At 40.1% G+C, this 22,128-nt stretch overlaps 1 protein-coding gene across 1 annotated transcript in view; it reads right to left on the bottom strand.

Annotated features, from left to right (window-relative positions):
- Window positions 1-13,920, bottom strand: part of LOC122648851 — a 42,930-nt gene extending 29,010 nt beyond the window's left edge. The window contains exons 1-3 of the mRNA XM_043842129.1: window positions 11,520-13,920; window positions 10,883-11,006; window positions 10,695-10,783 (exon numbers count right to left, since the gene is read on the bottom strand). Of these exons, the coding sequence (XP_043698064.1) occupies window positions 10,695-10,783; window positions 10,883-11,006; window positions 11,520-13,784 (2,478 nt within the window). The 5' untranslated portion in view covers window positions 13,785-13,920. The remainder of the gene's footprint in view (window positions 1-10,694; window positions 10,784-10,882; window positions 11,007-11,519) is intronic.
- Window positions 13,921-22,128: the final 8,208 nt, after the last annotated feature.

Genomic DNA, 22,128 nt, shown 5'->3' with positions numbered 1-22,128 from the left:
TTCAGCAAGTCAGAACTAGAATCAAATCTTAAAGCAGGGTTTGACAAGGCAAGGGGTAAAATAGAGATTTTAGAATATCACCCAATCGGCCGGTCAGAATTGGCTGAGATTTGAATCGAGTTCTTAATTAAGATTCTTAAGGTTCGATTAAAATTTCAGGTAAATCTAACGGTTGTTTTGCTTAATCTCAAAAAAACGTATTGCATATGAATGTCTAGAGTTTGTCTTTGTTGTGTCATCCTTCCCTTCATCTTTATATTTTTTATTTTATGGTTTTCTGGGATCCATGTAGCCGACCCCATCTAATTGGGATAAGGCTGAGTTGTTGTTGCATATGAATCTCTAGAATCTAGAGTTTTAGTTGCAGAAATTTTAGAACAAAACTTACTTGTTAATGGCTAAGATCAGAAAATAAGATGATAATGACAGCCAGCAAACCAGTGGCAATAACAGAACATGAACAAATATGATCCACCCGGGCTTCACACCGCAAGGTGTCGATGGGATCAAACACCAATCCCTTTCCTTGATCACGCACAAGGGGTTTCTTGATCAAACACAAGAAATCTTCAATGGAGAAGAGAGCAGCAAAGCAGCAACTTTATTTATCAAATTTGTGTACAATATTTGCCCCCCCCCTCTAAAAACTTATGAAAAGACTCAAAAATAGCCTCAAAACACTGAAAAGGAAAGGCTTAACCCAATCCTTAGCTAATAAGGTAACCTAAACTGATTAGGAAACTAACTCAGTGACATAGTGAAATTTGAAGTCCTAACATGCCTATGACTTAAGTTTGATGTGGACTCCACCAATATAATAGTTAATTAAACAATTAAATCAAAACTTAAAGTGAACAACTTAGAACCGGTTCAATTGAACTAACCCAAAACAACTTAAAAATAAACTAACTAATCCCGTATGCAACCTTATTACCCATACTATAGGCCCATAAAAGTGGCCTACTACATTGAAAACTCATGGACCAAAGGCCTAACATGTATATACAACCCAACCCTGGACTTATTCCTAGGCAAAGAAGCCCAGTTTGGTGATTAATCTGCATCAGAATCATTGCATTTCCATGGCCTGATAAAGTTTCGCATCCAAAATCCAAGCTGCACCACCCATTATACCCATTGCTATGTTCCACTTAAATCCTTTTGATTAATTTTCTATTACTGATGCAGATTGATTGATGAATCTGCTGGTGATGAGCTTGCTTAATAGATAGAAGGGGAAAGATTCAGATCTGAAGAGAACCTGCTAGCAAGGTGCCGTAGGGAAAAGGGGAGAAAAAAGAGATTGCAAAGATGAGGGAGAAAGGAGAAACCGCTGGGGAAGAGAGGAGACAGGAGGGAGGCTCACACTTTATCCACAAAAAAAAATCTATTCCGTTCTGCAAGGCTGAGGCTGAAGAATCTGGCACTGTGGTCATGGAAGAAGAGCTACCCAACTGTGACATAACCCGTCGAAAGGCTGCAAGATCTTCCAGAGTGAGGGAGTTGTGGTCTGCCTATAGTCCAGATGAATGCCCCACAGGTTCAGTTTCAGCCATCACGGAGTACGTCTGGAAGGGTGGGCGACTGGGTGTGCTCAAGCTCCCCCTCTTCTGCCACCACGCATACTAGTAGGTACAAGTCTAGAGGGACCCCCATGAAGCACCCAGCACCTCTCTTTAGTATGCCCGGGATTTTAACAATGGTCACATCTGAGTTTATATCTGTAATCCCCAGAGTGTAGCCCTTGGCCTCTTCCTCCACTGAGCCAATCTCCATCGGAGCTAGAGGAAAGAACAGATCTCCCAAGTGATGGTACAGTTTCCAATGCCACTCATCGAGTCCCTCACTTTGCAAGTAGCTACATACTTCATCTAAAGATGGAAGAGGTGACCAGCATAAAATTTGCACCCAGATTGGTTCATATTCCGGGTTCAGCCGGCCAAGGAGAATCAGAACACATTCCTTCTCAAGTGTTCTATATACCTTTGCTTCATCCTCGGGATTGGATAGTTGGAGGTCCTTATAGTGATCATACTCCTCCCAGAGACCAATAACTGTGTTATAATACTAAGAGATAATTCTGTCTCCTTGCTTCATTGTGATGACCTTCTGGAGGAGTTGGTAGACCTTGGCCGAGTCACCCAGTCGATCAAAAGTCTTAGAGACACTATCCCAAATATCCTTGGCAGTCTCCTTTCTCATAATCTTCCTACCAATCTCAGGTTTCATAGAGAAAATCAACCAAGTCATAACGGTTAAGTTCTCAGTCTCCCATTTCATATATGTTGGATCACTTGAATTAGGAGCCTTAATCATACCAGCAAAATGTATCCTAACTTCCCCTGACTTTGCAGGGACAGCTACATTAATTCAAATAGTTGGTGTTGTCCAACTTCACAACGAATATCTGGATGTGGGGGTTCCCAAAGCCAATCATACTAGGGTTGGTACTACTCGAACCACCAGCTGAAGCTTCCATATGTCCACTGACCTCCGACCATAGTACAAGGTCTCGGCGAGATCTCAAAAATATCTGGGTTTCGCAAAGTATCAAGACAAGACTGTAGGATTTCGACCTCAACTCGAAAATTTGTCTCTCTTACTCTACTGTGTAGGAAAAACACTTGGAGGTGAGGGTTTTGGTGCTTCTTTTGGCAAATCTCACCCCAACAACATGGTCATTTTGATGATCCGGCCCAACACTCGTTTCAGTACTAGCTACTGTCAAATGGTAGGACTTATTACACACTTTCACTTGCTTTTGCTTAATCAATGTTACTTTCCAAGTTTCTAACAATTATTAACAAACCGTCAAATCATAACCACGTATGATTATGAATATGATTCCTAATGCTTAAATGGTTTATGATTTGATGTTTTTCAATTCCTAATGCTTAATTAAGTTGTTTTCACCTCTACTTTAATTGTATGTGTTCTAAATATTGTGTGGAATAGCCTAGGGTAGAGCTCACCTACGCTGTACACTACCAACCTAGGGTCCGAAGTCAAAGTACCATTTTGGTTTTGAATTTGTAAAAACTAATGTTTCCATTGTGTTTAGAAGGCTTAAAATAGGGTAGAGGTCAAGTTTCACAACCTATCTTGGCCATATGGCCACCGAAAGCCACCACCGAGTCAAGACGGGAAAAAATACACCAAATCGCTGAGATCTCGGCAGAACTCAGTTTCGTGGCCTGGTGAAACCAGGGGCAAAACCGACACCTAAAACCTTGCCTCCGACATGATGTATGAAAACAATTGGACAGTTGGTTACTGGGTTAGATATCCAAACCAAATGGGGAGTACACACTCTACTGAGTCTACTCACAAACTCCTTCCCAGTACTCAGGAAAAAAAAATTCCAGCAAGAAGACGAACCATAAAAATTGAAGAAACCGAAATCAAATACACCTTTCAAGGTGTAGCTTCATGACTTCATCCCATGGCAACTCATAAGACTCAAATAATTTAACTCGCCAACACACAGCAACGGGAAGCTGGAAGCATCACACATAGCATTTTAGATCAAAGAAAAGTGTAAAAACCAAGCTGGCAGTAATTGTCAGTCTCTGGAAAAATGAGTTGTGCTCCAACAACTCCTACATTCAGCAACCAAGACTATGGGGGTTGAAAGGGACCCTTGGGCGATTCTAACAAGCCCAGTCCCACCTCTAATAGATGCCGAATGAGAGAGAGAGGGAGAGGAACTGAACTCCAGAGCTGGTGGTAACTTCCCTGCTCTGTTCCTCTTTGATTTGAGCTCCCAACAGCCAAATCAACATATGACTATATGAGAACCTCTCTTGGTGCTTCTATAGTCTTAACCAACGTCTTCATATCATGATATCTTCAAAGTTTTCACTTGGCAGCCTCTTCCTTGGAACCCCTTTGTAATCTAGGGTTCCAAAAAGAGAGAAAGGAAGCAAAGAACTCGTAGCATGATTCTCAAACTAGAACCGGAGGCTCTGGTACCAAGTTGAAACTTAAAAGTAGTTGAAGAGGACAAGAGAAGAAGGAAGACGATGAGAATGAGAGGTGGAAGGAGAAGAAGAGGAGAAGGTTGGCGGTAATAACTTGGGGAGAGAAATGATCTCCCCCCCCCCCAATATTAATTCACTTGCTAATATTGTATGGGAAATTACATACATACCCCCCATGCTAACATAGATAGCCTAGGGAGGTAAATGGGACAAAGCACAATACAAGAAAATAAGGAAATAACAAAATACCTAAAGTACCCTTATTACATAAACACTAACAGGTCATTAGCTGCTTTCTAGAATAATATTCTGGTCTTTCCAGAGCTTTCCCGCTTTCTAGAATAAACAATTTGGCTATTTTCAGAGCTTTACTACCTTAATATTTCAACCCTAATGCACCATTTTGCCGCCGGTTTTTTCTGCAAAACCACGCCACATTATCAAATTCATTACATTTGTTTTCAAAACGCTAAAATAAAAATTTTATTTACAAAAATAAAATGGGTTGTTGTCAACTACTATTCAAGTAACATAGAATGAATGCAGATTCCATCGGCCAATCCTGGCCTTCGAAACGGAAGCTTTTCCTGTGGGAGTCCGATTGACACCCAATCAGTGTCATTAGACTCCACTTGTTGCGAATAGGTAATTCTGACCCATATTCCCTCATTTTGTCCAGCGGATTCCGTCGGTCAATCCCGGCCCTCGAAATATTATCTTTTTTTTTGTGGGAGTCCAAGTAACACTGAATCAGTGTCATTGGACTCCATTCACTATCAATAGGAGGATTTGACCCTTAGTGGCCCATTGTCAAAACCCTGACAATTGTCGATCTAGGAGTTTGGGCTCTCTATTGTTTCTGACTTTTTGAAAGCTGGTTCTCCACTTCCAAGGACACTCTCGACTGCAATTTGGGCTTCCACAGTTCATATTTTTGAAGACCTCCCTGGGATCGATCCACCATCACAGGGTTTTTTTCCAAAACCCTAACACCTATCGATCTTGGGGCTGCTGCTGCCTGTTAGATCTGATTTTTTGCAGGTGTTTTCCTCCATTATAGAGGATCCCTCGACTTCAGTTTCAGCCAATTCCCTGCAGTTTTTTGGCCTCTTGTATCCTTCATCGATTTCAGCAATTCAGGGTTTTTTCAAAACCCTGACAATAACGATCTAGGATTTTTACTTGGCTGCTGGTTCTGTTTTTTGGAAGACTTATTTAATCTCATTACAAGGGGCTTCTCTTCCATATTTCAGCTCTTCACTTGAAGGAATTATTGGGCTTCTCTGCTGCCAGTATGGGTGATTCCTCCAATTCTACAGCTACTTCGGATCATGATGGCCACAGCAAGACAGACTACCACAGTTTTCCACCCAACCCTATTAAACTTAATGGCTCAAATTACTTTCAGTTTCGAAATACTATGCTACTCTACGCAGTCTGTGGCAACAGTTGGACCACTTCTCTGACTTTCATCCTACTACAGTTGCTGATATTGCTTCCTATAAGAAGCACGTGGACAAGATCAGAGTTTATGAATTTTTGGCTGGCTTAAATGTGGAGTATGATCAGATTCGTGTTCAAGTGTTAGGCCATAAGCCTTTTCCCACACTTGAACAATCTTATGCCATGGTGTCCTCTGAGGAGAACCGTAGGGCTGCCATGTTGCACCCTCCTATTACTGACAGATCAGCTCTCAAGGCTGCTGCCCCTGCCACTCCTGCACCTAGTGGCACTACTTCTCTTGGTGATTCTACTACAGGGACTGTTGTTTGTGAGCACTGTCACAAACCCTATCACACCAAAGAGAAGTGCTGGAAACTTCATGGGAAACCGGCTGACTTTGAAGCTAAAAGGGCTGCCAAGACAAAGACAAAGACAAAGACCAAGGCCCATCAAACTGAGACTGTTACTGCAGCCCCTGCTACTAACACTGGTCTATCCCAGGATGATCTACAGGCACTCCTAGGTATGCTAAGGTCTTCCTCTGGTGCTGCCTCTACTACATTTGCTCCTGCCAGTTTTTATGCTCCTTTAGGTTCACACTTTACCCGGTCCGGTATTCCATTTGGAGGTCATTGTGCTTCTGTCGCTTCCCATCCTTGGATCATAGATTCAGGAGCTACAGATCATATGACCGGTTCCTCTAGTTTGTTTCACCGATATTCTCCCACTTCTGGGAAAGACAAGGTCAAGGTGGCTGATGGTTCCCTTTCTTCCATATCCGGAAAAGGAATCATCAACTGCACTTCCTCTCTTCCCTTGTCTTCTTTTTTGCACATTCCTAATTTTACTACTGACCTTCTTTCCATTAGTAGTATTACTCGTGATCTTAACTGCAAAGTCAGTTTCTTTCATTCTCATTGTGTGTTTCAAGATCTGGACTCTGGGAAGACGATTGGATTGGGTAAAGTGCATGGTGGGCTGTACCTGCTTGATGACGGTCGCTTCTCTCCACCACCATTGCCTTCTCCACTACACCAGAACTCCATGGTCTCTTCTGAACTCTACCAGTGGCACTCTAGGTTAGGTCACCCCCCTTTAGGAATTTTAGCTCAATTATTTCCTAGTTCGGTCACCCTTCGTACTAAGGATAACTTTTTTTGTGAGGCTTGTGTTCTGGCCAAACAGACACGTACAACTTATCCAATTTCAAATAAAAGGAGTTCTTCTTGTTTTCAATTGGTGCATTCTGATGTTTAGGGCCCTAGTCATAAAGCATCTATTTCTGGTCATCGTTGGTTTGTTTCCTTCATTGATTGTCATTCTAGCCACACTTGGGTGTATCTTTTGCACACTAAAAATCAGGTTTTCTCATGTTTTCAGCATTTTCATAAAATGATCCGAACTCAGTTCCAGGCTACTCTCAAAGTATTGAGAAGTGATAATGGAACAGAGTATACAGAATCACAATTTCAAAAATATTTGGCTGATCATGGCATCCTTCATCAAACCAGTTGTGTTGATACCCCTGCCTAAAATGGTGTGGCAGAAAGGAAAAATCGCCACTTGTTAGAGATGGCCAGGGCTTTGATGTTTGCGAAGAATGTCCCATCTCAATATTGGGGGGATGCGGTTCTCACTGCGGCCTATCTCATCAATAGGCTGCCTTCTAGGGTTTTTAACTCGCGTAGCCCCTCTGATGTTTTGATGGGAAATTCCTCATTTATTGTGCCTCCCAAGGTGTTTGGTTGTGTGTGCTATGCTCGAGATACTAGATCTCTAAGCAAGCTTGAACCTCAGGGGCTTCGTTGTATTTTCTTGGGTTATTCTCCGACCCAGAAAGGATATAAGTGTTACCATCCCCCTTCCCGACATACCATGGTTAGTATGGATGTTATTTTCCATGAGTCCCTTTCTTACTATTCTTCACAACCTCTTCAGGGGGAGAGTTCTAGTACAGATGTGTCTTTTGAGATTCCTCTACCTGAGGTTCCTCAGGCTGCTGTCCAGCCTTCTTTACCACCCACGGTTGCAGTCCAGCCTTCTTTACTAACACCCACGGCTGCTGCCCAGCCTACTTTAGATGCTGCCCATCCTATTTTGATTGATGCCCAACATCCTCTGGCTGTTCCTCCCGCACCTGATGGGAATCTTTTACAGGGGGAGACCATAGAAAATAATGTTGTTAATGTTCCTATCCAGGGGGAGCTGACTCCAGTCCAGAGAACTATTGGTGAATTTCAGAAGAGAATTGACAACTCCAACATACTCACCTATACAAGGGGCAGATCCAACAGAGGGCAGCTGCAACCCACTTTAGCACCAGTACCCATCCAATTGCCGGCTCCAGACCTGGATCCTTCATCTCCTGGTAATCCCTCTTCTTCCGACCTACCCATTGCTCATCGCAAAGGTACTAGGACTTGCACTTTACATCCCATATCTCGTTTGGTTTCTTATAGCTCACTTTCTCCTTCTTTTCGTGCTTTTGTATCTTCTCTTTCTTCTGTCTCTATTCCTAAAAATTGGCAGGAAGCATCTACAGATGGAAAGTGGAAGGCAGGAATGTTGGAAGAAATGAGAGCACTACACAAAAATAATACGTGGGATCTTGTGGCTCTTCCTCAAGGGAAAAAACCAATGGGATGTAAATGGGTCTTCGTGGTCAAACAGAAGGCTGATGGTTCAGTGGATCGGTATAAGGCACGTCTGGTTGCAAAGGGGTTCACTCAGACTTATGAAGTTGACTATCAGGAGACCTTTGCACCAGTGGCAAAACTCAACACTATCAGGGTGTTATTATCTTGTGCTGCAAATCTTGGGTGGGATCTTCAGCAATTAGATGTCAAGAATGCATTCCTCAATAGGGAGCTTGAGGAGGAGGTATATATGGACATTCCACCAGGCTTCTCTGATGATAGGACTAGGGGCAGAGTCTGTAAATTGAAACGTGCTCTTTATGGGTTGAAGCAGTCACCCAAGGCCTGGTTTGGCAGCTTTCATAAGGCTATGATTTCAGCAGGTTATAAGCAGAGCAATACTGATCACACCTTGTTTATTAGACGAGTTGGTGACAAGGTTACTCTTCTCATAGTCTATGTGGATGATATTGTGGTAACTGGTAATGATGGTGCTGCTATCAGGGATTTGAAGCTCCTCCTTGGCCGTGAGTTTGAGGTCAAAGATCTTGGCCCTCTAAAATATTTTCTAGGGATAGAAGTTACTCGATCTTCAAAGGACATCTTTCTTTCTCAAAGAAAATATGTCCTTGATCTATTGACTGAGACAGGGCTGCTAGACTGTCACCCTTCAGATACTCCTATGGAAGCTACTACAAAACTTAGGGAGAAAGAGGGTGAGCCTGTTGATAAGGGTGGTTATCAGCGGTTAGTGGGCAAACAAATCTACCTTTCTCACATACGACCTGACATAGCAATTGCTATGAGTTTGGTGAGCCAGTTCATGCATGATTCCTATTCCTCTCATATGGATGCGGTCCGTCGTATTTTGCGGTATTTGAAGTCTGCTCCAGGAAAGGGAATCCTTCTATCTCCCAATGGTCACCTTAAGATTGAGGCTTATACTGATGGTGATTGGGCTGGTTCTACTGACCGGAAATCTATCTCTGGCTATTGTTCCTTTATGGGTGGGAACCTTGTCACATGGCGTAGCAAAAAGCAAAATGTTGTGGCAAGGTCCAGTGCTGAAGCCGAGTTTCGTGCAATGGCACAAGGAATTTGTGAACTTCTGTGGCTTAGAGGATTATTGCAGGATATCGGTGTTGCTGTCCATCTTCCCATGATGCTTTATTGTCACAATAAAGCTGCCATTAGCATTGCTCATAACCCTGTCCAGCATGATCGTACAAAACACGTGGAGGTTGACCGACATTTCATCAAAGAGAAGCTTGAAGCCGGTCTCATTTGTGTTCCCTTTGTGAAATCTACTGATCAACTGGCTGATGTGTTCACTAAGGGACTGAGTAGCAAGCTGTTTCATCCTATCTTAGTCAAGTTGGGCATGCATGATATATATGCTCCAACTTGAGGGGGAGTGTTAGATATATGGGCCAGAATACTGTGGGGGTATTCTGGACCTTTTGTTCCTTTGTTATTTTTGTTTCTTGTATGTGGTTTAGTCCCACATTGCTCATGTAAATATTTTTACTGTTTCATTATACTTATAAATAAAGATGTGCTTGGGATGAATTAATGATCCAAGCCTTTCCCTAATTTTAAATCTCTCTACACTTTCCACCTCTCATAAAACCTTGCTTACCTTGCCATTTCTGGGAGTTTCAGGAAAATGTCAAAAACACAAACATGGACCAATAATCATTTAACTTCAACTTTTGATGGACCAAATGAACCAACCATCCAGAAACTAAACATGACTCCTTTGCAGTTTTGATTTCCAAACCTAACAACATCATCCTTACACCATGCTTCAAAACCCTAATCTGACTTTGCTTTTAAAATGTGCTAAACAAAAGTTCCTACACCAATAAGATCTTTAACCGTTATAAACACTTTAGCTATTCTTAAAGCTATAAAGAAGATTTTTTTTGGAGGGGGGTTCTAAATAAAGAAGAATTTGGTTATAACTCATAAGTACCCAGTTTTGGATCCTTTTCGGAGAATTCAACAATACGCTCAAAACCAAAACACACCAATGAGAGATAACAAGAAACTGCAATAAAGTTTAGGTTTTGAGTGAAGCATACTTCCTATTTCTCAAGGTTTATTAGAAGCTTCCAGCGAGAACTTTGTAAAGTTGTGACCACAAACTAAGTGCTTCTGCACAACAAGGTTGCAGCTACACGCAATAAACAGATCCTCTTTTTATGGAATAAAGGTATTTGAAATGCACAATAATCAGAATTAAGGACTCCTTATCTTAAATAGTAAAGAAAAATAAATCTATTGAATCAAACGATGGCCAGTTGTTAAAATTTTACAGCAATGGCATGCAGTTTCAAATTTCAATCAAAATTAGGTTCTCTCAACCAAAATACTTTTACTTCTATCGGCACCAACTTTATAGCCCACTAGTGATGCTCAAAATCAACTGAAACCAAAAAAAGACTTTGGCAAATCACCAAAAGTATTTCAGTTTTAGAAATGACCAAATCAAGATTGAAGTTGAAATGATTCCTTGTAATGATATAACCCCAGTGCTATGCTGCTAACTACAGCAAGGCACAAGCATTCAATGACAAAGCATACTGAAGTAGCTAAAATAGCATTCCCAATGAAAATCCAGAATAAGTAATACCTGTTTGCACTTTTGCCCACAAAAGGAAGAATGTGAATTGTTGGAATCAACAGGTACAACATCTGTTTCCTTAACACACAACTGGTGATCTGCAATAGCCAAAAATTTATTAACAAGCTGTCAGACTTCACTTGAATGATATTGAAAGAAGGCCAAAAGCAAAAAAGTGACGAATAGCATACTAGTACATTTTTTCTCACAGAGACTGCATTTGAGTAGTTTTACAGGATCCTCCTGAGCTGTACCACCACCAACTCCCCCACAGAATTTGCAAGAACAATTTGGACAATGCCAATCACCTGCAGGAAGCATCTGCAAAAAAAAAGGGAAACAAACATGAAATCTGCAAATGAAATTTAACATAAAATTTCACGAATAATTCTGCAAGAAAAACAACTACAAAAATATATCATTCCCTTTTATAGTTTTGAAAATAGTTGAAGTTTTCACTTTGGTTTCTTTTCGATTATAAGGATATATTGGAGAAACATATAGGAAGAACAGGGAGATACAAAAGATATTAAAAGAAAACTAATTTTAGCCTAAACCAGCTGCTTTTGTGATACACTGCAGCTGAGTTGATATTCAGTACTGTCCTCTTAACACCCATGCAAATGAAGCCAATTTTGACCCAATGAAATAAATAAACAAATAACATCTTAAGCACAACAATCTGTAATATTTTTTTTTTCCTTTAATGCTTCAAAAATTATTAAAGCACACACACCCAAAAAAAAACCAGGAAAATGTTATTCCTGCCACTGCAATAACTATAATTATATTACGACTTATTGAGGCATCAGGAATGTAATAATTCATGCACACCTGTATACCCAAGCAGCTTTGATGGAAAGTTGAAGGACAACCATCACAGCAGATCAGATCCCCACCATCTCCACAAATGCCACAGGTATCATCATTTGGGTCATCACCATCAAAGTCAACAAAATGGAATCCACGGCGTTCAGAATCCTCCTGTCTATTCCATGCATCAAGCTGGCACTGAAAGAGGGAAATCCCAGTCTCTAACAAAATGTTTTGGAATGGCTGTCGTAGCTTGCTTCCAGCATGAATCTCAAACTTCGAAACTGTGAGGATTTTGCTACAGCAACCACAGTGAATTCCATCCCTGGTAACCCAACCCTCAAGCATCACTTTTGTGCGTCTCCTGTTCCTATACTGCACTTTCCCGCTCAAGGGAATAGTTCCTGAGTCTATAAGCCAGGAAAGCACAGTTCGTTTTCCAGAGTAGGGGATAAAATCATCACCATCCGGATTTATCCCAGTGTTAGATCTGCGAACCAACAAAGCAAAACGACTTTGCTTTTCATTTTTCTTTCCCTGTAGCATATGAGCATGGGATGCAAAGGATGGCCTTTGAACCCTAACTGGCTTTGGGATTCCCTTGCGTGAGATAGCACTTGAATTGCTCTCTTCATCAACTAGAGTTTCTGCATCATCCACTTCTTTAGAAGATTGAGTAGATTTCTGCTTGATGAGCGAACTCCTTGTTTCTCCATCTTTGCTTCTCCCAGTGCTCTCTATGATGTGCTTATTTTTTGCAGATTTCTTTTGTGTGGTTTCTTTCACACTCTTACTTCCTTTGTTGTTTTTGAGCTTCTTTTTCATTTCCTTCTCAATCTTTCTACGTGTCTGCCTTGTTAGTTTACTAAGTTCTTCAGCTGGTATTGGAGTAAATAGAAAATTGGATTGACTAGACTTGCTGCCACAATTTTCTTCGTATTCTTTTTTAAGCGCTTCATAAGCATTTACTACAGACCAGTAAGCTGTTCCTGCAGGACTGATGTACACTGAATCGAGGTAGTCCCTGTTCTTCCTAGGTCTAAAATCAATATTCCAGCCTGCACTGACAAGCATGTCCCTTATGTGATTTCGTAGTACCTGCTTCTCCGTGCCAGAACGTTTTTCTCTATCCTCCATATGAGTTGATGAGGGGATTTCATCTTTTAGAGTCTTGATTCCTTTGCCCTTTACCACTTTCTTGGAACTACACATGTCCATCTCTTTTGAATCAAACTTTGATGATGTATTGCTGTCCTCCACTTTCCAATCGCAGGCTTTTTTGCTCTTTGCTGATGAGAATTTCCGCATATTCAGCTGGTTCTTTGTTAAAGAATCAAGTTCATCACGAAATTTTTTTTTTACATGAAGAGGATGGAGTTGTGTGTTCCGAATGGAAATGTTGCCATACTCGGAATCCTTTCCATTTTCCTCAGCTTCATGAAGACTAAAAGGTTTTCCAGATCCAACTACTTTCTTCTTATTCTTGATCATCACCTTCAAGACACCATTTTTTCCAGGCAGCCTGATAGTTTCATTACCAGAATCCTTTAACTTCTCCCTTGGCATACCAACAGGATGAAATGTTCCATCCCTCTCAGCCTCAAACTTGTTTTTCTTATTCAAATGATCAGTTCCTCTTTCCTGTTCAATTAACAAGCCACCAGTCCCGTCAAAAGCAGTTTTTTTCCTCTTGTCAACAAAGGTGTTTCTGCTACCCTCATTTCCAAGTTTCTTCCGCCCACCACTTGGTTCCCGGAGCTTCAAACTCAAAATGTGGTTCCCTCCAGTACCAACTGCATCGCCATCAAAAGGTGCCTTCCCGTGCATTCTTGTGTCAACCATGGGGTCATCAGCGTATTCAAAAACATCAAGCTTACTTCTCTTTCTTTCAATTTCATCTTGAGCAAATCTGTTCATAGCAATTTTGGCATCTTCTCTACGTTTAATGGGTTCCGACCTAATTCTCTTCTTATCACTTTCAAAATCTACCTTGCTTTTAGAATAATCTACACTAGGAGCAGCATAACCATTACTATCTAGACTGGTTCCGCAGACAACCCTTCTACCAGGAGAAACTAAAGCGTCCTTGTCAGAGTCAGAATCAGAATCAGTCAGTATCAACCGCTTTCTCTTCTTCTCCTTCTTCGATTCGAACAGCTTCTGTTTCCCAGAAGAAATACCGGTACTGGTCTCATTCCCTTTCTTCCTGACGATCAATCTTCCCGAAGGAACCCTATTTTTCTGCAGCTCCCCGCGCCGATCACCAGGTACAAGGTCCCCTTTCATCTCATTCAAGAACGGATGCAGAAAACGCTGAATTCAATGATTTCCTCTTCGAATTCAACAAAAACGGAATCCAACGAAAAATTGCACAAAAGCAGCTGCACCAGAAACCCTAAAGAAGCCTCCCATCAACCAATATTCGTAGTTTATGAACCTTGATTTAAATATCCAAAATCCTAAAACATATATGAGAAATCTCGTCGGAAGAACAAAAATAGAAACCAGAGTCCCAAAAAATACTCAGAAAAACAAGATAAACCGGACTCCACCCGGGGAATTGAAGATGCTTACCTTACCTGGAACCACCGAAATTCCATTTTAGGCATATCTCTCGAAGAGATCGCAGGGTTAAATATCGATGGATTTGAAGCGAACGAGACTGTGAACACAGAAGGAAACCAGTACAAAAACTGAGGTGTTTGTTAAAAAAAGGAAGGGGGGGAGATGTAACGAGATCATGTTGGACTTTTATAAATTCTAGTGCACATATACTATATAGTCTATAGTACTATACTAGATCTTCCTTACGTTTTGTCGTCGCTTCACTTTTAGGCAACAAGCAGTATGAACGGTCCGGTTCATAGCCTATATGGGTGATACAACTTACTAGTGCCATGGTTTTTTTTTTCTTCCCCCCCCCCCCTCCATTTTTTATGGGAAAATGAACGCGAACACTAATCGGTCGCACAGCGCGGCGTGTACTTGCACCAGACACAGCCACACGTGAAATGGTTGATGCACCCCTGGTCCTTTCTGCCTTTCCAGGGAGTGCGTTGGTCATTTCACGTGTGGTTGTGTCTAGGCACAGGTACACACCATGTCATGCGATCGGTTGACGTTCTTTATTTCTTCTTTTATATAGATGGTTAAGCTCAAGGAGAGTTGATCTTGTAACCTCTTTAATTGTGAGGTTTCGGTGTTATGGTTTGAAAAAATTGGTCATAATGGGTCAATTGGGATCGAACCGATCTTATACGGAAATTAGGTTTAGGGGATTAATTGTTGATTTCCACCGATTGTGGAGCTATTCTTGTTGATTCCAATCTAATCCATATCCTGATTCTTAGTTTTTAAACCTTGTTGCTTGTCATGTCTATCGTTGATATGATAATTTTGATAGTTGAATATTTAGAGAATGATTTGGCTTTATAATTAATCAAATCCCATACTTAAAACTCAACCATATACCCTCCCATTTATTATACCCTCAATCATATGATTTGGCTTGATAATTAATCAAATACCATACTTAAACTCAACCATATATCCTTCCATTTATTGGACCCTCGACCATATGATTTGGCTTCATAATTAATCAAATTCCATATTAAACTCAACCAAATACCCTCACATTTATTAATCAAATTCCATACTTAAACTCAAGCATATACCCTCTCATTTATTTCCTTGCATCTTCTTAGTAGTTTAAGCATTGTTTTATACATTTTTAGTAGTTGGATTTTTGAAAGATTTATTTTGTCACTTGGCCAACTTAAATTGAATTGAAACCTAAAATGTGATTAGAAACCTTTGGGTCTATGTCTTGTCAAAATTTTAGCCCCCACCAGATGTACTATGTTGTACAAATAAGTAAATCATCAGAGAACATTATGGGTAGCCCTTCATAAAATCTGCTCCCTCGATTTCAAACTGGATTAAAAAATTGTTCTTCTTCTCCTTGATTTTACACAAATACTCCACAAATTCTTATTTGATTGATCATAGTTAACTAACCAAACTCACTTAAATAGACTTGCTTCATCTTTTTATTGAAGCAACTACAAAAGGATGGGAATACATAACTCTAATTATGTTTTTTTTTTTTTCCCTTAAGATACACCCCAAATTGAACTCATGACCCTTAGAGATATTTGGATTTTTTTAAAAAAAAGGAGAAAGAATGGATAAATTAAAACAAAGATAAGATATCTCTTAAAGAACCTAAAGGAGACATCCCCTTTTGTAACCAGCTTGCTAGCATGTCAACTATCCCATTATCCCCAATATTACAAAACATAATTGTTTTCTCATCCAAAAAAAAAACATAATTGTTTGAGTGAGAAGATTCAACTATTCTAAAATATAAAGGGAGTTCAAAAAATATGAGAAGTGAGAGGATCTTTGATAGTTTGTTGCAGCTCCCTCGACACATTCCAAACCTATAAGTTAGACCTTTTAAGCCCCCATGGCTTATGCTTCTATACAATTGTTTGTGATAATATTGTCAAATTCAACCAAAACAAAAACTTTGTTAAAGATTGATGCTTGGATTGAAGTGGTGGATTGATGGTCCAGATTGTTTCCATTGGCATGGAAGTGATTGGTTTTGTAATCCAAGAGTGGGTGCACATATGCAAAATCATGGGAGCATGGGATTAGTTCAGACCATTAAAAAGGGTATGTTCATCAAAGTCCAAACATTTTCCATGAGAATCTGTTTTGCTTTTGTTGTGTATGTGGCTATTGTGATTTGAACTCAAGACCCCTTAGACTTTGCTCTCATAAAAGCAAATAGAGCTTTAGTTCTTTAGTCCCACATGGCAAGTGGGAAAAAACATAAGCTTGCATGTATATAATTATGGGAAGGGAAAAGAGTTATTGAAGAAAATGAGATTTCTAGGGTCATATTATTCTCGTTAAATCAGTGGTTGCTTCTTTTGATTTGATGGCAGTTGGGGAGGCTCTTGCCATCCGTTTTGGACTCCTTGTGCATAAACGAGATCATGGTGGAATCCGAATCAGAGATCGTTATCAACCTTATCAATCACCCCTCTAGGGATACTTCATTGGCTTTGGACCCCATTATTAAGGACATACTCTAGTAATCCAGCTATTTTTTACGTTGTTCATTTCGTTGTATTTCTAGGAATGCTAATGTACTGGCAAATATTCTAGTCCGGAAGGCCTTGCCTATTTCGTGTACAACAGTTTGGCCACTCTTCACTCTATGGGTAGTGGATCTTTGTAAGCCTACTCTCATGTGTTCTACATGTGATTTTTAATAGACTTCTCTTTACCAAAAACAAAAGAGAAGTATTTTTCGTTCCATGTGTCTGAGGTAGGTCTTGGGTGGGTTCTTTTCACAGATGCATGCATGGGCTTGGGCTTGGGCTTGGTCATATATTAGTCTTTTTGGGCTTAAGTTAGATATGGTTGGGCTTGGACTCGGGCCCATGTGGCAAGGTGTCATTGTGTAATGGACATGTTTCTGTAAAGAGACATATCCATTCGCGCAAGTGGGTTCCTAGAACCTGGACTAAAATCTTTGAATCCTATCCATTAGAACCAATGGACACATCCATACCTTGTTGGGGGGTACTTTGAAGGGGTACATTCTCTTGTAAATAGAGGAAGAGAGATCCTTCCAAATTACTAAACAAAATTCGTTTTCAACTTCTCTCTCTCTCTCTCTCTCTCACATTACATGCTATTATACTGGCCCACTGTTTATACAAACAAAATTTGTCGATTGTATTACAGTGTTGCATTGCATCTTGTGATCTGAGCACAACTCCAACGTAGTTAAAAGGGCATAGCAGGCTAGTGCACACTTGCTGTCATCAAAAGCCAGAGGTTGTTCTATCTTGGAGCTAGTTTTGCAAACAAACCTGTTTGCATCACAAGGGCGTGAATACTAACTTTAAGAGAGTGTCTAGTGGCATGTCGCAGTCTTCCATCATCATTGTGGAACAATATACTTTCACACCGTATCGATACAAACAAATAAATGCTTATCATATGGAAGTTATACTCTTATTTTACTACAAGAGGGAATCTCCACATCTAATGACATCTAACCATTTGGATTAGCATGGGGAATAAACTGGACAGAAACAAGCTTCACTCTATATTTTGATTGATAGAAGTATATTGGACAACATCTTCTAATGATTTTTATTTTAATTTTAATGAATCCTCATTAGGAAATCTTGGATTAACAACAATTAACAGGTGGTATCTAACGAGACTCCAATGGACATGTTCTTTCTTTCTCGAGCCCATTAGTAATAATTGCATCTATATTGGTTGAATAGTAATATTTGTAATGTTTGGGAGAGGAATGCCCCTCAATTTCTTGTAAATATTCCAAGGGAAAAGAATCGACATGATGCCATATGACTATTCCCCTCTCACATGAAGTTTCTCTATTATTTTCTCTCTCCTGTTATGACCATATATGGGCCCCTAGGCCCCCTATGTGGATGATACCTTTTATTGCACCATAAGTTGGTGTGGCATGCAAATTCCTCCCCACACTTAAATCGTAGGGAACCTCTCTCGCATAGTCTTCAAGACAATGCCTAGGCATCCAGGCACTTTGATCGCCTTGGTCGCCTGGGCGGGCACCTGTGATGCCTTAGTTACCTGTTGGTGTTGTCTTGCGTCTAGTGTCCTCCAATGCCTTGGGTCGTTTAAACGCCATGACAACTATGTTCTCTCATTTTTCAGACATGGACTCTAGGGTTTTTGCTACATACAAATATATTATTGCATACTTAATATGAGTATTTATATATGTATAAATGTAGATCCAACTATATCTGCTTTATGGTAGTGGGAATGTGAGAATGGGTGCAGAATAAGCCTTAACTTAACCATGTCTACCAAGTTTAGAGGTCTTATCCTTACCCCACAAGGTACCAGCCTACACTGTGAAGTTTAGCCTCATATTGAATAGAATATCGAAGGATTTATATGGATTGATTAAAAATAGAAAAATAACATATAATCAATTGCATTAAGTACCTATTGAACATGAAAAACAACAAAACTATTAGACCCATAAGGTTCCATCTATATAGTGTTTTGGATATGAAAACCATTGTTTGATGTGTGTTTGGATGTACTAGCATGTGTTATAATGTGCGAAAAGATTAATGTAACCCAAGCCGTTGAAGAAGTACAATGAAAAAAGAACAAGGCATATTGATTGGATGAAGAATAGTCTTCCATGTACAGTAGATGATCTTCTGTGACTTGAAAGATCAATGAGCTAAAATCTATATCAATTTGAAGGCATCTTTCAAGGAACAAAATTAGGATTGATATAAACTGGCATATCTTTGTAATCCTAATCTACAGGTGGGTTCGGGGTGTGACACGAATACCCGATGTATTTGGAGACCATCAGGATCCAGATGCAGTAACTAGGCGTCACAAGCACAACACAACTTCAAGATAACACGTGTTACATTGACCATTGAGCCAACACACAACTATTCTAAAATATAAATAGTGAAAACTCTTTCACAAAAAATGATAGTACTAAACAAAAGAAAATAAAAAGGTAACGTCACGTCATCAGTTCTTGTTCTCCAAGTAATCCTTTCTGCCACAAACGCATTCACCTGCAGGATCATCTAAAAAGAGAAAATTCCACAGGAGTGAGCTCCACTGAGCCCAGCAAGTAAAGGATAGACCACACACACACAAGCATGCATCCTAAATGCATGGGTTCTATTTTAATATTAATTCCACATAACAAACAAATGCCTAAGTCGGGTTTGTGCTACGACAACAACTCGGGAGACGTTTTCTGTTCCTTCTTAACCGTCCCGAGGCGTAACCTCAACTGTTGTATGGAGCCCACAGCGGTCGTTGGTATTACATACCTTCCCGTGGGTAGACTCCGATAATCATAGCCAGGACCCCATCCCGGCGTCCTTCACACTCCTCAGTGACAGGGAGCTATGATCACCCAACACCTGAACCCCTGCTGGTAAGGGCTGTAGCACTAAGGAATGACATTTCTAGCCTTATGCAATCTAAATAGCATAGTACGAGGTGTACAGTATTCTCGCATCCCATACTAAGGCACACCATATCTCTCATTTTCAAGTCGACTACGGCATCTACTCTATCACAAGCATTCACATTGTCAACCATTCCACATCATATCATTCACAACCATAAGTTATAAACAATAAAATCAATAAATATCATAAATAAAACATGAATTTAAATATGCAAATGATTCCTGACAAATACATCTAAGAATGAAATAAACACTCTTAAAAGAAATCAAAGCCTAGCCCCACTTACCTTGTTATACTTGCGATTGTGATGTCGGGTTATGTTCCGTGTCGGTTGTTGGTACGATTCGACGATCGAAAGATAAAGTCCTATGAATATTTAATCACACCCGATGTTAGAAAACGTCAGAAACTTGAGTGGAGTCCTAAGGCTACCTTGTGGTAAGGTTAGGTAAGGTCTAGGACATGTTCATGAGTGAAACAACATCTCATATTGATGAGACAGTCAACCGGGACACCAACCTGAGATGGCAGCAACTAAAAACTGAAACAGTTATTCTCTGGTTGATGAACCAGTCAACTGGGACACCAACCTGAGATTATAACAGGTGTAAAACTAAGGCAGTAATCTCTGGTTGATGGTCCAATCAACTGGGACATTGACCAGAGTTATCAATAGGTGTAAAACTAAAGTAGCATTCTCTGATTGATGACCCAGTCGACTAGGACATCGACCAGAGATGCACAACAGCCTCAAAATGCAGAAAAATAGAATCTTTAATGGGATTTTGGGCCGAATCCTCATTCAATTGATCATGGATATTGTTCGCGCGATCATTACCATGAATTGGAACCATGGTATGATCAATTTGCATGGAAAAATCGGGGTTTTGAAGGTGGGTACAACTATGAAGGTGATTTCATGAATTAGTCTTTGGGTAAAACAGTTCTATATGGCTGCACATGAATCAAGTATTTTAATTCGATAGGTTAGTATTAAGGTTAGCAAAGGGTTAGGGTTTATATATATGCGGGTTTTAGGTTCTAATTCCATAAATTAAAACTCAATTTCATAAGTTACAGGAATTGAACAGAACATGGTTCATTTCAATACTTTGAAGATCAGCATGGGTTTAGTAGGGTTCACTATGATTAGGTTGGAGAGAAAATGAGGAGGTGAGGATTATTATCTTAGGTTAGCAAATCCACTTGAATCCAACACTCTTCTTCTCCCTTTCTTCTTCTTCTTCTTTTCTCTCCTTCTCTGTTTTAATTCATACGGATGGAAACATTGTAAGTGAGTGAGTTAGTTATCAGATTAGATTTTAATTTCCTTTACTAAGTTAACTCATGAGTCAGTTGGGTGGGGTGTAGATAGAACTTAGTTTTTTTTTTTAATTGATTGGATTAGCGTAGAAGGTTGTAGTGGATAGGTTTGATTGATTTATTTATTAAGCTAACATAAGGCGGTTTGTGAATTGGATAGGTGTCATATAAGATGAATTGTGAATTTTGATAGATGTCATTAACTTAATACCTCACATAATCCAAACTCAACTCTAATTCCTTAATTTTGTCTTTTCTTGTGGGATTTTGTCTGTTTATATATTAAGCCGACCCTTGCGCAGGTATTTGGACTTTGTGGGCCCCATGGGTCCTAGAATGTTGGGAAAAATATTCCAAGTCATTAATCGGGATGTGGCAACGAGATCCCCGACCCAAAACACTGGACCCCGTGCCTTTAGAAACAAAATTTACGGTGGCAGAATTCTCTGATTGATGCGGCAATCGACTAGTACATCAACCTGAGATTTCTATCTTCGTTTTCTTCGTGTCGGAACATCTAAAAGTCGATTCATTCCGCAAGCGAACCCACACGAACTTAGTTATAATACCAAAAACATCTAATACGAGGTTAGGATCTCTTACCATGATGTGTACATCTATGTGTGGATCCCACAACCGCACGGGGGAGGTATCTGTCGTTTTATCGGCAGACGTCGAATTGACGCAAGGATTCCATCTTCCTCTTCTATCCGCTCGAACACCCAACCGACATTCCATAATGTACTCCGCGCTACGACCTCGGGTTCCGGACTTACATTCGGATTCGGGTTAGGGTTCGGATCAAAATATGCCAGGCCGTAACATAAAAAGTCTAAGGTAGTGACATAAAAAAATCATAAATGGAAAAACTAAGAAACTAGGTGGCTAGATTTAGAAAATTGTCTAAGTCTGTTGTCTACTGTCGTCATGAATATGGATAGATGACTGAGCTTAGCTGGTAGATAAAATATATTCTAAGTCATAATTCACAGACAACCGAGGTTTAAAGTTTTGTGTTCACGGACGACCATTGCGGTCTTCCATACGATCTTTCATGAATGTCCGAGAGTTAATCAGAATAAGTATTCTTAGATGGACGATCCACATAGGGGGTGACTGTGATCTTAAGGAGAGTGACCGATGTCCGAGAGTTAATGAGAATAAGTATTCTTAGATGGATGATCCACATAGGGGGTGAACAGACTATGATCTTAAGGAGAGTGACCGGTGGATGGATGACTGAGCCTAACTAGCAGACAAAAAATATT

This window comes from Telopea speciosissima, chromosome 1 (genome assembly GCF_018873765.1).
Source record: "Telopea speciosissima isolate NSW1024214 ecotype Mountain lineage chromosome 1, Tspe_v1, whole genome shotgun sequence".
Classification (NCBI taxonomy): Eukaryota; Viridiplantae; Streptophyta; class Magnoliopsida; order Proteales; family Proteaceae; genus Telopea; species Telopea speciosissima.
The sequence above is the reverse complement of the archived record's forward strand: the minus strand, read 5'-3'. Positions and strand labels throughout refer to the sequence as shown.